This window comes from Neovison vison, chromosome 1, assembly GCF_020171115.1.
Source record: "Neovison vison isolate M4711 chromosome 1, ASM_NN_V1, whole genome shotgun sequence".
Lineage (NCBI taxonomy): Eukaryota > Metazoa > Chordata > Mammalia > Carnivora > Mustelidae > Neogale > Neogale vison.
Window position 1 is genome coordinate 156,086,730 of NC_058091.1, and position 16,591 is coordinate 156,103,320.

General features: G+C 41.5%; 1 protein-coding gene across 1 annotated transcript; it reads right to left on the reverse strand.

Annotated features, from left to right (window-relative positions):
- Nucleotides 1-13,914: 13,914 nt before the first annotated feature.
- LOC122911202 (vomeronasal type-1 receptor 4-like) lies at nt 13,915-16,591 on the reverse strand. Its single transcript, XM_044255707.1, has 3 exons — nt 16,468-16,591; nt 16,060-16,235; nt 13,915-13,932 (listed from the first exon to the last, which is right to left on the reverse strand). Exons 1-3 carry the CDS (start codon nt 16,589-16,591, stop codon nt 13,915-13,917), a joined length of 318 nt encoding a protein of 105 aa, XP_044111642.1.

A 16,591-nucleotide genomic window follows, 5' to 3' on the forward strand; every position in this document is an offset into this window, starting at 1 on the left:
GTTGTTGTTGAGCCAATAAAAGCAGTTCTAACTGACTGACAAAAGTAGTTGAGCCAATAAACCAGTTCTGACTAAATGACTGACTAAGTGATTGACAAACCACATTTCTTTGCTTTTTTAATGTTTTATTTTTTTATAAGCATATAATGTATTATTAGCCCCAGGAGTACAGTTCTATGAATCACTAGGTTTACACAATTCACAGCACTCACCATAGTACATACCCTCCCCAATGTCCATAAACTCACTCACCTCTCACTCCCCCTCCCACCAGCAACCCTCAGTTTGCTTTGTGAGATTAAGAGTCTTTTTTTTTTTTTTTCCCCAATTTATTTATTTTCAGAAAAACAGTATTCATTATTTTTTCACCACACCCAGTGCTCCATGCAAGCTGTGCCCTCTATAATACCCACCACCTGGTACCCCAACCTCCCACCCCCCCCGCCACTTCAGACCCCTCAGACTGTTTTTCAGAGTCCATAGTCTCTCATGGTTCACCTCCCCTTCCAATTTACCCAAATTCCCTACTACTCTCTAACGCCCCTTGTCCTCCATGCTATTGGTTATGCTCCACAAATGAGTGAAACCATATGATAATTGACTCTCTCTGCTTGACTGATTTCACTCAGAATAATCTCTTCCAGTCCCGTCCATGTTGCTACAAAAGTTGGATATTCGTCCTTTCTGATGGAGGCATAATACTCCATAGTGTATATGGACCACATCTTCCTTATCCATTCATCCGTTGAAGGGCATCTTGGTTCTTTCCATAGTTTGGCGACTGTGGCCATTGCTGCTATAAACATTGGGGTACAGATGGCCCTTCTTTTCACGACATCTGTATCTTTGGGGTAAATACCCAGGAGTGCAATTGCAGGGTCATAGGGAAGCTCTATTTTTAATTTCTTGAGGAATCTCCACACTGTTCTCCAAAGAGGCTGCACCAACTTGCATTCCCACCAACAGTGTAAGAGGGTTCCCCTTTCTCCACATCCTCTCCAACACATGTTGTTTCCTGTTTTGTTAATTTTGGCCATTCTAACTGGTGTAAGGTGATATCTCAATGTGGTTTTAATTTGAATCTCCCTGAGGGCTAATGATGATGAGCATTTTTTCATGTGTCTGATAGCCATTTGTATTTCTTGATTGGAGAAGTGTCTGTTCATATGTTCTGCCCATTTTTTGATGTGTTTGTCTGTTTCGTGTGGGTTGAGTTTGAGGAGTTCATTATAGATCCTGGATATCAACCTTTTGTCTGTACTGTCATTTGCAAATATCTTCTCCCATTCCGTGGGTTGCCTCTTTGTTTTTTTGACTGTTTCCTTTGCTGTGCAGAAGCTTTTGATTTTGATGAAGTCCCAGAAGTCTATTTTCGCTTTTGTTTCCTTTGCCTTTGGAGACGTATCTTGAAAGAAGTTGCTGTGGCTGATATCGAAGAGATTACTGCCTATGTTCTCCTCTAAGATTCTGATAGATTCCTGTCTCACGTTGAGGTCTTTTATCCATTTTGAGTTGATCTTTGTGTACGGTGTAAGAGAATGGTCGAGTTTCATTCTTCTACATATAGCTGTCCAGCTTTCCCAGCACCATTTATTGAAGAGACTGTCTTTTTTCCACTGTATATTTTTTCCTGTTTTGTCGAAGATTAATTGACCATAGAGTTGAGGGTCCATATCAGGGCTCTCTACTCTGTTCCACTGGTCTATGTGTCTGTTTTTATGCCAGTACCATGCTGTCTTGGTGATCACAGCTTTGTAATAAAGCTTGAAATCAGGTAAGGTGATGCCGCCAGCTTTATTTTTGTTTTTCAACGTTTCCTTAGCGATTCGGGGTCTCTTCTGATTCCATACAAATTTTTGGATTATTTGCTCCAGCTCTTTGAAGAATGCCGGTGGAATTTTGATCGGAATGGCATTAAAAGTATAGATTGCTCTAGGCAGTATAGACATTTTAACGATGTTTATTCTTCCGATCCAAGAGCATGGAATGGTCTTCCATCTTTTTGCGTCTTCTTCAATTTCTTTCATGAGTGTTCTATAGTTCCTCAAGTATAGATCCTTTACCTCTTTAGTTAGGTTTATTCCCAGGTATCTTATGGTTCTTGGTGCTATAGTAAATGGAATAGATTCTCTAATTTCCCTTTCTGTATTTTCCTTGTTAGTGTATAAGAAAGCCACTGATTTCTGCACATTGACTTTGTATCCTGCCACGCTGCTGAATTGCTGTATGAGTTCTAGTAGTTTGGGGGTGGAGTCTTTTGGGTTTTCCATATAAAGAATCATGTCATCTGCGAAGAGAGAGAGTTTGACTTCTTCATTACCAATTTGGATACCTTTTATTTCTCTCTGTTGTCTGATTGCTGTTGCTAGGACTTCTAATACTATGTTGAACAAGAGTGGTGAAAGTGGGCATCCTTGTCTTGTTCCTGATCTCAACGGGAAGGCTGCAAGCTTTTTCCCATTGAGGATGATATTTGCTGTGGGTCTTTCATAGATAGATTTGATGAGGTTCAGGAATGTTCCCTCTATCCCTATACTTTGAAGCGTTTTAATCAGGAACGGATGTTGGATTTTGTCAAATGCTTTTTCTGCATCAATTGAGAGGACCATGTGGTTCTTCTCTCTTCTCATATTAATTTGTTGTATCACATTGATTGATTTACGAATGTTGAACCATCCTTGTAGCCCAGGGATGAATCCCACCTGATCATGGTGGATAATCTTTTTAATGTGTTGTTGGATCCTGTTGGCTAGGATCTTGTTGAGAATCTTAGCATCCATATTCATCAGTGATATTGGTCTGAAATTCTCCTTTTTGGTAGGGTCCTTGCCTGGTTTGGGGATCAGGGTAATGCTGGCTTCATAGAAAGAGTCTGGAAGTTTTCCTTCTGTTTCAATTTTTTGAAACAGCTTCAGGAGAATAGGTGTTATTTCTTCTTGGAAGGTTTGGTAGAATTCCCCAGGGAATCCGTCAGGTCCTGGGCTCTTGTTTTTTGGGAGATTTTTGATCACTGCTTCAATCTCGTTATTAGATATCGGTCTATTCAGGTTGTCGATTTCTTCCTGGTTCAATTTTGGTAGTTTATATTTTTCCAGGAATGCATCCATTTCATCTAGGTTGCTAAGCTTATTGGCATATAACTGTTCGTAGTAACTTCTGATGATTGTTTCTACTTCCTTGGTGTTAGTTGTGATCTCTCCCCTTTCATTCATAATTTTATGAATTTGGGATTTCTCTCTTTTCTTTTGGATTAGTGTAGCCAGTGGCTTATCGATCTTATTGATTCTTTCAAAAAACCAGGTTCTAGTTTCATTGATACGTTCTACTGTATCTCTGGTTTCTCCCTCATTGATCTCAGCTCTAATCTTGATGATTTCCCTTCTTATGTGTGGAGTTGGTTTGATTTGTTGTTGATCCTCCAGTTCTTTAAGGTGTAGAGACAGCTGGTGTGTTCTGGATTTTTCAATTTTTTTGAGCAAGGCTTGGATGGCTATATATTTTCCCCTTAGGACCGCCTTTGCTGTATCCCATAGGTTTTGGACCGAAGTGTCTTCATTCTCATTGGTTTCCATGAATTGTTTCAGTTCTTCTTTGATCTCCTGGTTGATCCAAGCATTCTTAAGCAAGGTGGTCTTTAGCTTCCAGGTGTTTGAGTTCCTTCGGAACTTTTCCTTGTGATTGAGCTCCAGTTTCAAAGCATTGTGATCTGAGAATATGCAGGGAATAATCTCAGTCTTTTGGTATCGGCTGAGTCCTGATTTGTGACCCAGTATGTGGTCTATTCTGGAGAAGGTTCCGTGTGCACTTGAGAAGAATGAGTATTCTGCTGTTTTAGGGTGGAATGTTCTGTATATATCTATGAGGTCCATCTGGTCCAATGTGTCGTTCAATGCTCTTGTTCCTTTATTGATTTTCTGCTTCGATGATCTGTCTAATTCTGAAAGAGGCATGTTAAGATCACCTACGATTAGTGTATTCATATCAATATGACTCTTTATCTTGATTAACAGTTTTCTTAAGTAATTGGCTGCTCCCATATTGGGAGCATAGATATTTACAATTGTTAGATCATCTTGGTGGATAGTCCCTTTAAGGATTATGTAGTGTCCTTCTGTATCTCTGACTACAGTCTTTAGTTTGAAGTCTAATTTATCTGATATGAGAATCGCTACCCCAGCCTTCTTTTGAGTCCCATTGGCATGAAAGATGCTTCTCCACCCCTTCACTTTCAGTCTGCGTGTATCTTTAGGTTCAAAATGGGTCTCTTGTAGACAGCATATGGATGGGTCCTGTCGTTTTATCCAATCTGCAACCCTGTGCCGTTTTATGGGTGCATTTAGGCCATTCACATTGAGAGTGATTATTGATAGATACGTTTTTATTGACATCGAGTTACCTTTGAAGTCTTTCTTTCTGTAGACTGTCTCTATATTTCTGTTCAATGCTATTCTTGGGATTTTTCCTCTTTTATAGAACCCCCCTTAATATTTCCTGCAGTATCGGCTTGGTGGTTGCATAGTCTTTTAAGTCTTGCCGGTCTTGGAAACTCTTTATCTCTCCATCCATTTTGAATGTCAGTCTTGCTGGATAAAGTATTCTTGGCTGCATGTTCTTCTCATTTAGTGCCCTGAATATATCTTGCCAGCCTCTTCTGGCTTGCCAGGTCTCTGTGGACAGGTCTGACGTTATTCTGATGGGCTTCCCTCTGTAAGTAAGGAGCCTCTTTGCCCTGGCAGCTTTCAAGAGATTATACCTACAATTATAATTTCTCAATTTGACTATCAGGTGTCGTGATGTTTTTTTGGAGTGTATAATCTTGGGTGGAGACCGTTCAGCCTCTAGTACATGAACGCTGGTTTCATTCGCGAGACTCGGAAAGTTTTCATGAAGGACTTGTTCCACGACATCTTCTAGACTTCTTTCTTTCTCCTCCCCTTCAGGAATTCCAATAATTCTGACGTTGGAACGCTTCATGGCATCACTTATTTCCCTAATTCTGCTTTCGTGGGATCTAAGCTGTTTGTTCCAGGCTTCCTCCTGATCCTTTCTCTCTATCTGTTTGTCTTCCAGATCACTAATTCTATCTTCTGTCTCAGTTACCCTAGCTTTGAGAGAGTTTAGATTGGATTGGAACTCATTGAGAGCATTGTGGACCTCCTCCCTGGTAGCTTTAAGCTCCGCCCTAACATTGTGAACATCCTGTCTGCTCGCTTTCAGTTCGGCTCTAATCAATTCTGTTTGGTCATCCATGGCTTTCTCCAACCTAGCTATTGCCTGGATAATTGTTAGCCTGAATTCTCTTTCCGACATATTGTCTATGTTGATAGCCGTTAGCTCTGTTGCGGAAGGTCCATCCTCTGTATTTTTCTTCTGTTGGGCATTCCTCCTCCTAGTCATTTTGGTGGGAGAAGACTGAACAGATGTAGCTGGATGTATCAACTCTGGTGCAGTCAAGGTGCACCCTGGAACACTTCCTGATCTCCGTCTCAGAGAGAAGCCTCAGTCTGGGTGCAGAAGCTGAATAAATTCCCCCTTGGACGCTGGCAGTGCAGGTTCCAAGTTAAAGACCCTGGGGGCGCAGGATCTTTTGCTCGTCCCCAAAGCCAAGGCAGTGGCGGCTGTCTGGGAGCTCCTGACCGCCAGAGAGGTTCCAAGCATCGATCGCACACTGAGATTTTGCCGCTGGCCGGGGCTGGGAGTGCCCGGCTTGCGCACACCTCTTTTCAGAGGCGGCTGTGGGTCGGGCGCGCGTCTGGGGCACTGAGAACGGGGCGCTGGTCCGTAAGCCGCAGGCTGGGCTTTTGCGCGCCTCTGTCCGGGGAAGAGTTTCGCGGGCGTGCGGCTTAGACTTTGAAACAATGGCCCGGGTCAAGAAGCGCCCCCGGGCCTTAGAAACACAGGAGAGCTGGAGCGACGTGCACGCGCATCTCAAGCTTTGTGGTAGGGCTAGCGCGCGTTCTGCAGACCGGCTCCCATCCCCTCACAGGAGCCGGAACCCCGCGCTCTGGGGCACGCTGGCGGCTTAGGGACCAGGAGCCGGTTTCTCCGCCGCACTCTCTCTGCCTCCGCGCCGGGGAGGCCGTCTGGGACCGGGGACTCAAGCCCCTGTCCCTAGCCACCCCGATTCCCACAATTTGCCCCCGCGATCCTTTGCTCTTTTGGAGTGCTTTCAACCAGTCTCCGAGTTAATGCTGGTCCCCAGACGCAGGGCACTCTCGCTCGTATCGGGGTATTACTTTTGCACCGGTCGCCTCTGGTGGCTCCCTCCCCCTTTTGTTTATCTTCCGATATCAGTCCGCTGTTCCCATTCCGCTTTACCTGCTCACTGGCGTCTTCTGCCCCTGTAGAGATCCAGACGTGTATAATTCTGATCTCAGGCTGATTTCATGGGTGATCAGAGTTCTTTGGTAGGTAATCAGCTCACTTTGGGGTACCAGCTGAAAAGACGCCTCTTCCTAGTACCCCGCCATCTTGTCCCCCGAGATTAAGAGTCTTTTATGCTTTGTCTCCCTCCCAATCCCATCTTGTTTCATTTATTCTTTTCCTACCCCCAAGCCCCCCACATTGCATCTCCACTTCCTCATATCAGGGAGATCATATGATAGTTGTGTTTCTCCGATTGACTTATTTCACTAAGAATAATACCCTCTAGTTCCATCCACGTCATCACAAATGGCAGGATTTCATTTCTTTTAATGGCTGCATAGTATTCCATTGTTTATATACCACATCTTCTTTATCCATTCATCTGGTGATGGAAATCTGGGTTCTTTTCATAGTTTGGCTATTGTTGACATTGCTGTTAACACATTCGGGTGCACGTGCCCCTTTGGATCACTATGACAAACCACATTTCTTTTCTGGAAATGACTAACAGTGACGTCTGATTCATGAGAAAAAGCTTAGCTAAATAATACTCTAGGGTTTGCAAATACGTATAAATAAAAATCATTCAATATTGTTAGGGAAATCTACATTTCTATATTTAAACACATTTTCTTAACTTGGAGATTTATATTCCAGATGAGAGTTTAGTTAAACTAGTCTTGTTTTTTATGCCATAGCACTGATGATTTGTTTCCCAGGAATTCACTTTAGATGGCCTTTGCTTAGAACATTTATTTTCTGGGTGTTATACACAATTAATGAATCATTAAACACTACATGAAAAGCTAGAGAGGTACTGTATGTTGGTTAATCGATTTGAATTAAAAATATTTTTTCTGGAAATGAGTGACTTTCTTGATTCTTGGAGATTTGTTTGTAAACACTCTATTTCACTGAGTTTTTTGTAAACACTATTTCACTGAATTGTAGCAAACATTGATTGTATGGTCTTTAGCTTCCAAAAATGCTGTGTGTTTAAACATACATCAGAAAATATATATATATTATATATATATATAATTTATATATATATATATATTTTTTATATATATATTATATATATATAATTTATATATATATAAATAAATATATATATATATATATATATATATATTTATTTTATATATATATTTTATATATATATATATATATATTTTTTTTTTTTTTTCAAGCAATGAAGTGTTTTTAATGAAGGTATGTACATTTTTTTTTCAATTTATTTATTCTCAGAAAAAATTATTCATTATTTTTTCACCACACCCAGTGCTCCATGCAAGACGTGCCCTCTATAATACCCACCACGTGGTACCCAAACCTCCCACCCCCACCACTTCAAACCCCTCAGTATGTTTTTCAGAGTCCATAGTCTCTCATGGTTCACCTCCCCTTCCAATTTACCCAAATTCCCTACTCCTCTCTAACGCCCCTTGTTCTCCATGCTTTTTGTTATGCTCCACAACTAAGTGAAACCATATGATAAATGACTCTCTCTGCTTGACTGATTTCACTCAACATAATCTCTTCCAGTCCCGTCCATGTTGCTACAAAAGTTGGGTATTCATCCTTTCTGATGGAGGCATAATACTCCATAGTGTATATGGACCACATCTTCCTTATCCATTCATCCGTTGAAGGGCATCTTGGTTCTTTCCATAGTTTGGCGACTGTGGCCATTGCTGCTATAAACATTGAGGTACAGATGGCCCTTCTTTTCACGACATCTGTGTCTTTGGGGTAAATACCCAGGAGTGCAATTGCAGGGTCATAGGGAAGCTCTATTTTTAATTTCTTGAGGAATCTCCACACAATTCTCCAAAGAGGCTGCACCAACTTGCATTCCCACCAACAGTGTAAGAGGGTTCCCCTTTCTCCACATCCTCTCCAACACATGTTGTTTCCTGTTTTGTTAATTTGGGCCATTCTAACTGGTGTAAGGTGATATCTCAATGTGGTTTTAATTTGAATCTCACTGAGGGCTAATGATGATGAGCATTTTTTCAAGTGTCTGATAGCCATTTGTATGTCTTGATTGGAGAAGTGTCTGTTCATATCTTCTGCCCATTTTTTGATGTGTTTGTCTGTTTCGTGTGTGTTGAGTTTGAGAAGTTCATTATAGATCCTGGACATCAACCTTTTGTCTGTACTGTCATTTGCAAATATCTTCTCCCATTCCGTGGGTTGCTTCTTTGTTTTTTTGACTGTTTCCTTTGCTGTGCAGAAGCTTTTGATTTTGGTGAAGTCCAAAAGTTTATTTTCGCTTTTGTTTCCTTTGCTTTGGAGATGTATCTTGAAAGAAGTTGCTATGGCTGATATCAAAGAGATTACTGCCTATGTTCTCCTCTAGGATTCTGATGGATTCCTGTCTCACGTTGAAGTCTTTTATCCATTTTGAGTTGATCTTTGTGTACGGTGTAAGAGAATGGTCTAGTTTCATTCTTCTACATATAGCTGTCCAGTTTTCCCAGCACCATTTATTGAAGAGACTGTCTTTTTTCCACTGTATATTTTTTCCTGTTTTGTCAAAGATTAATTGACCATAGAGTTGGGGGTCCATATCTGGGCTCTCTACTCTGTTCCACTGGTCTATGTGTCTGTTTTTATGCCAGTACCATGCTGTCTTGGTGATCACAGCTTTGTAATAAAGCTAGAAATCAGGTAAGGTGATGCCGCCAGCTTTATTTTTGTTTTTCAACATTTCCTTAGGGATTCGGGGTCTCTTCTGATTCGATACAAATTTTAGGATTATTTGCTCCAGCTCTTTGAAGAATGCCGGTGGAATTTTGATCGGAATGGCATTAGAAGTATAGATTGCTCTAGGCAGTATAGACATTTTAACAATGTTTATTCTTCCAATCCAAGAGCATGGAATGGTCTTCCATCTATTTGTGTCTTCTTCAATTTCTTTCATGAGTGTTCTGTAGTTCCTCAAGTATAGATCCTTTACCTCTTTGGTTAGGTTTATTCCCTGGTATCTTATGGATCTTGGTGCTAGAGTAAATGTAATCGCTTCACTAATTTCCCTTCTGTATTTTCATTGTTAGTGTATAAGAAAGCCACTGATTTCTGCACATTGACTTTGTATCCTGCCACGTTGCTCAATTGCTGTATAAGTTCTTGTAGTTTGGGGGTGGTGTCTTTTGGGTTTTCCATATAAAGAATCATGTCATCTGTGAAGAGAGAGAGTTTGACTTCTTCATTACCAATTTGGATACCTTTTATTTCTCTCTGTTGTCTGATTGCTGTTGCTAGGACTTCTAATACTATGTTGAACAAGAGTGGTGAGATTGGGCATCCTTGTCTTGTTCCTGATCTCAATGGGAAGGCTGCAAGCTTTTTCCCATTGAGGATGATATTTGCTGTGGGTCTTTCATAGATAGATTTGATGAGGTTCAGGAATGTTCCCTCTATCCCTATACTTTGAAGCGTTTTAATCAGGAATGGATGCTGGATTTTGTCAAATGCTTTTTCTGCATCAATTGAGAGGACCATGTGGTTCTTCTCTCTTCTCATATTAATTTGTTGTATCACATTGATTGATTTGCGAATGTAGAACCATCCTTGTAGCCCAGGGATGAATCCCACCTGCTCATGGTGGATAATCTTTTTAATGTGCTGTTGGATCCTGTTGGCTAGGATCTTGTTGAAAATCTTAGCATCCATATTCATCGGTGATATTGGTCTGAAATTCTCCTTTTTGATATAGTCCTTGCTTGGTTTGGGGATCAGGGTAATGCTGGCTTCATAGAAAGAGTCTGGAAGTTTTCCTTCTGCTTCAATTTTTTGAAACAGCTTCAGGAGAATAGGTGTTATTTCTTCTTTGAAGGTTTAGTAGAATTCCCCAGGGAATCCTCAGGTCCTGGGCTCTTGTTTTGGGGGAGGTTTTTGATCACTGATTCAATCTCGTTATTAGATAAAGGTCTATTCAGGTTGTCGATTTCTTCCTGGTTCAGTGTTGGTAGTTTATATTTTTCCAGGAATGCATCCATTTCATCTACGTTGCTAAGCATATTGGCATATAACTGTTCGTAATAACTTCTGATGATTGTTTCTACTTCCTTGGGGTTAGTTTTGATCTCTCCCTTTTCATTCATAATTTTATGAATTTGGACTTTTTCTCTTTTCTTTAGGATTAGTGTAGCCAGTGGCTTATCGATCTTATTGATTCTTTAAAAAAAAACAGCTTCTAGTTTCATTGATACGTATTACTGTATCTCTGGTTTCTCCCTCATTGATCTCAGCTCTAATCTTGATGATATCCCTTCTTATGTGTGGAGTTGGTTTGATTTGTTGTTGATCCTCCAGTTCTTTAAGGTGTAGAGACAGCTGCTGTGTTCTGGATTTTTCAATTTTTTTGATCGAGGCTTGGATGGCTATATATTTTCCCCTTAGGACCGCCTTTGCTGTATCCCATAGGTTTTGGACCGAAGTGTCTTCATTCTCATTGGTTTCCATGAATTGTTTCAGTTCTTCTTTGATCTCCTGGTTGATCCAAGCATTCTTAAGCAAGGTGGTCTTTAGCTTCCAGGTGTTTGAGTTCCTTCGGAACTTTTCCTTGTGATTGAGCTCCAGTTTCAAAGCATTGTGATCTGAGAATATGCAGGGAATAATCTCAGTCATTTGGTATCGGTTGAGTCCTGATTTGTGACCCAGTATGTGGTCTATTCTGGAGAAGGTTCCGTGTGCACTTGAGAAGCATGAGTATTCTATTGTTTTAGGGTGGAATGTTCTGTATATATCTATGAGGTCCATCTGGTCCAATGTGTCATTCAATGCTCTTCTTTCTTTATTGATTTTCTGCTTCGATGATCTGTCTAATTCTGAAAGAGGCATGTCAAGATCTCCTATGATTAGTGTATTCATATCAATATGACTATTTATCTTGATTAACAGTTTTCTTAAGTAATTGGTTGCTCCCATATTGGGAGCATAGATATTTACAAATGTTAGATCATCTTGGTGGATAGTCCCTTTAAGGCTTATGTAGTGTCCTTTCGTTTCTGAATGAAACGCTGGTTTCTTTCACGAGATTCAGAAAATTTTCATGAAGGACTTGTTCCTCTATATTTTCTAGACTTCTTTCTTTCTCCTCCCCTTCAGGAATTCCAATAATTCTGACGTTGGAAAGCTTCATAGCATCATTTATTTCCCTGATTCTGCTTTCGTGGGATCTAAGCTGTTTGTTCCAGGCTTCCTCCTGATCCTTTCTCACTATCTGTTTGTCTTCCAGATCACTAATTCTATCTTCTGTCTCAGTTAACCAAGCTTTGAGAGAATTTAGATTAGATTGGAACTCATTGAGAGCATTGTGAACCCCCTCCCTGGTAGCTTTAAGCTCCGCCCTAACATTGTGAACATCCTGTCTGGTCGTTTTCAGTTCGGCCCTAATCAATTCTGTTTGGTCATCCATGGCTTTCTCCAACCTAGCTATTGCCTGGATAATTGTTAGCCTGAATTCTCTTTCCGACATATTGTCTATGTTGATAGCCGTTAGCTCTGTTGCGGAAGGTCCATCCTCTGTATTTTTCTTCTGTTGGGCATTCCTCCTCCTAGTCATTTTGGTGGGAGAAGACTGAACAGATGTAGCTGGATGTATCAACTCTGGTGCAGTCAAGGTGCACCCTGGAACACTTCTGAGCAATCAGGATTCCCCACCCTAACGAGAGACAAAAGAAAAGTAAAAGAATAAGAAAAAAAGGAAAAGAAGAAAAAGAAAAAAAAGAGAGAGAGAGACAGGAAAAAAAAGGGAAGATGAAAGAGAAGGTTCAGCCCAGATTGGCCCCAAGGTAAGATTTATGATGTAGACAAACAAAAAGAGATAAAAAGACTGATACAATTATATGGCAAGAGAAAGAATAAAAAAAAATATATATATGCAAATAAAGAAAGAACCTCGTCAAAAAGAACCACAAGTGTAAAATTTATATGGTATCAGGACAAACACAAAAAACACAGATACACTGGTGGAAGAAGATGGGAGAGTTCTTATAAATTCTCAGTGTGTGCGAGGAAGGTTGTTTTGATTCTTCCTGAATGTATCTTGATATCTTTGTTAAAGGACTCAACTTTCCTAAGATAAAGGGGATTAAAAATTGGTACCTATAGGGGTAGTATTGATTGGGGAAAAGGGATTACTTTGAAGTTAACTCTATATGAATATTAGAAGATAAAAATAAAAGGAATATACTAGACTAAACTAAACTAAAATTTTAAAAAAAGGAATTCAAAAAATAAAAATGCAAAAGAAAAACATAGGTGTATGTATCAAAAAGTTCAGGTTAGAAAGGGATTATGCAATTTGTTGTACTGTACAGCTCGCTGTGATGGTAAATAGGTTAAAAAAATTACCTATGTGTAAAAAAAAAATATGAACCGGAATAATGGAAACGAGTGCACAATACAAGTTTTCCTATGAAGTAGTGGTGGTTCTCTTGTAGTCCTTTTTTTTCTTTCTTGGTTTGTTTTCTGGGGGAGGGTCCTGCCACGTGGGTTTTCAGTCAATGATGTTTCCTGAGTTGAGTTCCCTCGCCCCCCTCAAGGGGGTGGGCTCTGGGGAAACTGGTTTTTTTCAGGCTTTTGTTCTCTGGCGGTTTTTTTTGCTTGTTCACTTTTTTCCCTCTCACCTTGACCGCCTTTGATGGTTTTTGTAGTATTAGAAGAAATCAAACCGCACCCTGATCTCGGTCTCAGAGAGAAGCCTCAGTCTGGGTGCAGAAGCTGAATAAATTCCCCCTTGGACGCTGACAGCTCAGGTTCTAAGTTGCAGACCCTGGGGGCGCAGGATCTTTTGCTCGTCCCCAAAGCCAAGGCAGTGGCGGCTGTCTGGGATCTCCCGACCGCCAGAGAGGTTCCAAGCAGCAATTGCACACTGAGATTTTGCCGCTGTCCCAGGCTGGGAGTGCCCGGCTGCACGCACCTCTTTTCAGAGGCGGCTGTGGGTCGGGTGCGCGTCTGGGGCACTGAGAACTGGGCGCTGGTCCCTAAGCCCCAGGGTGGGCTTTTGCACGCCTCTGTCTGGGGAAGAGTTTCGCGCGCACGCGCGGCTCAGGCTTTGAAACAATGGCGCGATTCAAGGAGTGCTGGCCGGGCCTCAGTAACTCAGGGGAGCTTGAGGGATGTGCTCGCGTATCTTGAGCTTTGTGGTAGGGCTTGCACGCGCTCTGCAGACCGGCGGGGCGCCCTTCTCCTCACAGGAGCCGGAACCCATGCGCTCTAGGGCGCGCTGGCGGCTTAGGGACCAGGAGCTCGTTTCTCTGCCGCACTCTCTCTTCCTCAGCGCCGGGGAAGCTGTCTGGGACCAGGGACTTAAGCCCCTGTCCCTAGCCGCCCCGATTCCCACAATTTCCCCACGCGATCCTTTGCTCTTATGGAGTGCTATCAACAAGTCTCCCAGTTAATGCTCGTCCCCAGACGCAGGACACTCTCGCTCATATTGGGGTATTACTTTCCCACTGGTCACCACTGGTGGCTCCCTCCCCCTTTTGTTTATCTTCCGATATCAGTCCGCTATTCCCATTCTGCTTTACATGCTCACTGGCGTCTCTGCCCCTGTAGAGATCCAGACGTGTATAATTCTGATCTCAGGCTGATTTCACGGGTGATCGGAGTTCTTTGGTAGGTAATCAGCTCACTTTGGGGTACCAGCAGAAAAGGCACCTCTTCCTACTACGCCGCCATCTTGTCCCCCTCTGTCGACATGATTCTTTATATGGAAAACCCAAAAGACACCACCCCCAAACTACGAGAACTCATACAGCAATTCAGCAACGTGGCAGGATACAAAGCCAATGTGCAGAAATCAGTGGCTTTCTTATACACTAACAAGGAAAATACAGAAAGGGAAATTAGAGAAGCGATTCCATTTACTATAGCACCAAGAACCATAAGATACCTGGGAATAAACCTAACTAAAGAGGTAAAGGATCTGTATTTGAGGAACTACAGAACACTCATGAAAGAAATTGACGAACACAAATAGGTGGAAGACCATTCCATGCTCTTGGATCGGAAGAATAAACATTGTTAAAATGTCTATACTGCCTAGAGCAATCTATACTTCTAATGCCATTCCGATCAAAATTCCACCAGCATTCTTCAAAGACCTGGAGCAAATAATCCTAAAATTTGTATGGAATCAGAAGAAATCCCGAATCCATAAGGAAATGTTGAAAAACAAAAATAAAGCTGGCGGCATCACCTTACCTGATTTCAAGCTTTATTATAAAGCTGTGATCACCAAGACAGCATGGTACTGGCATAAAAACAGACACATAGACCAGTGGAACAGAGTAGAGAGCCCTGATATGGACCCTCAACTGCATGGTCAATTAATCTTTGACAAAACAGGAAAAAATATCCAGTGGAAAAAAGACAGTCTCTTCAATAAATGGTGCTGGGACAACTGGACAGGTATATGTAGAAGAATGAAACTCGAACATTCTCTTACACCGTACACAAAGATCAACTCAAAATGGATAAAAGACCTCAACGTGAGACAGGAATCCATCAGAATCCTAGAGGAGAACATAGGCAGTAATCTCTTTGATATCAGCCACAGAAACTTCTTTCAAGATACGTCTCCAAAGCAAAGGAAACAAAAGCGAAAATAAACTTTTGGACTTCACCAAAATCAAAAGCTTCTGCACAGCAAAGGAAACAGTCAAAAAAACAAAGAGGCAACCCATGGAATGGGAGAAGATATTTGCAAATGACAGTACAGAGAAAAGGTTGATATCCAGGATCTATAATGAACTCCTCAAACTCAACCCACACGAAACAGACAAACACATCAAAAAATGGGCAGAAGATATGAACAGACACTTCTGCAATCAAGACATACAAATGGCTATCAGACACATGAAAAAATGCTCATCATCAGCCCTCAGGGAGATTCGAATTAAAACCACATTGAGATATCACCTTACACCAGTTAGAATGGCCAAAATTAACAAAACAGGAAACAACATGTGTTGGAGAGGATGTGGAGAAAGGGGAACCCTCTTCCACTGTTGGTGGGAATGCAAGTTGGTGCAGCCTCTTTGGAGAACAGTGTGGAGATTCCTCAAGAAATTAAAAATAGAGCTTCCCTAGGACCCTGGAATTGCACTCCTGGTTTTTACCCCAAAGACACAGATGTCGTGAAAAGAAGGGCCATCTGTACCCCAATGTTTATAGCAGCAATGTCCACGGTCGCCAAACTATGGAAAGAACCAAGATGCCCTTCAACGGATGAATGGATAAGGAAAATGTGGTCCATATACACTATGGAGTATTATGCCTCCATCAGAAAGGATGAATACCCCACTTTTGTAGCAACATGGACGGTACTGGAAGAGATTATGCTGAGTGAAATCACTCAAGCAGAGAGAGTCAATTATCATATGGTTTCACTTATTTGTGGAGCATAACAAATAGCATGGAGGACAAGGGGCATTAGAGAGGAGTAGGGAATTTGGGTAAATTGGAAGGGGAGGTGAACCATGAGAGACTATGGACTCTGAAAAACAATCTGAGAAGTTTGAAGTTGCCGGGGGGTGGCAGGTTGGGGTACCAGGTGGTGGGTATTATAGAGGGCACGGCTTGCATGGAGCACTGGGTGTGTGAAAAAATAATGAATACTGTTTTTCTGAAAATAAATAAATAAATAATAATTTTAAAACAAAGAGTAATACAAACTTGAAAGATTGAGTAGAGGAAGTAAAAAGACACTAAGGTCCTCTGGGTGACTCTGGACTCAGGAGAGTATCTGGTGGAGATAGTAGTCCTGTGAATGTGTTGGACACGCTGCTTGTGCCTGTGCAGAACACCAACCATGGAGCTGCTGGCCCAGATTATGATCCCCAAAAACAGGACTGGAAGGAGTAACAGCAAGGGTGCATACAATGAGTCTCTGGTTTTGTCATGATGAACTGCAGAACAATATCCAAAATCTTTTTGTTTGTGATTCTTTTGTCACTCAGTTTTACCAGTCACATACATAGGAAAAATAACATTTACCAGTATGTAGAGGACCAAACATAAAAATGAAGAAACCAACGCACTGTAGGACTTTTAGTTTAAGCAGTGCTCCCTAGGAGACTCTGCTAAAGAGGCTGGTGCTGAAGAGGCAGATGCTGATAAGGGACCCACCCCTGCCCACTCTGTGCACATGGAAAAGAAGTTGACATCTAAAGTCACTGAAGAAATGTTTCAACCCAGAATTTACCAT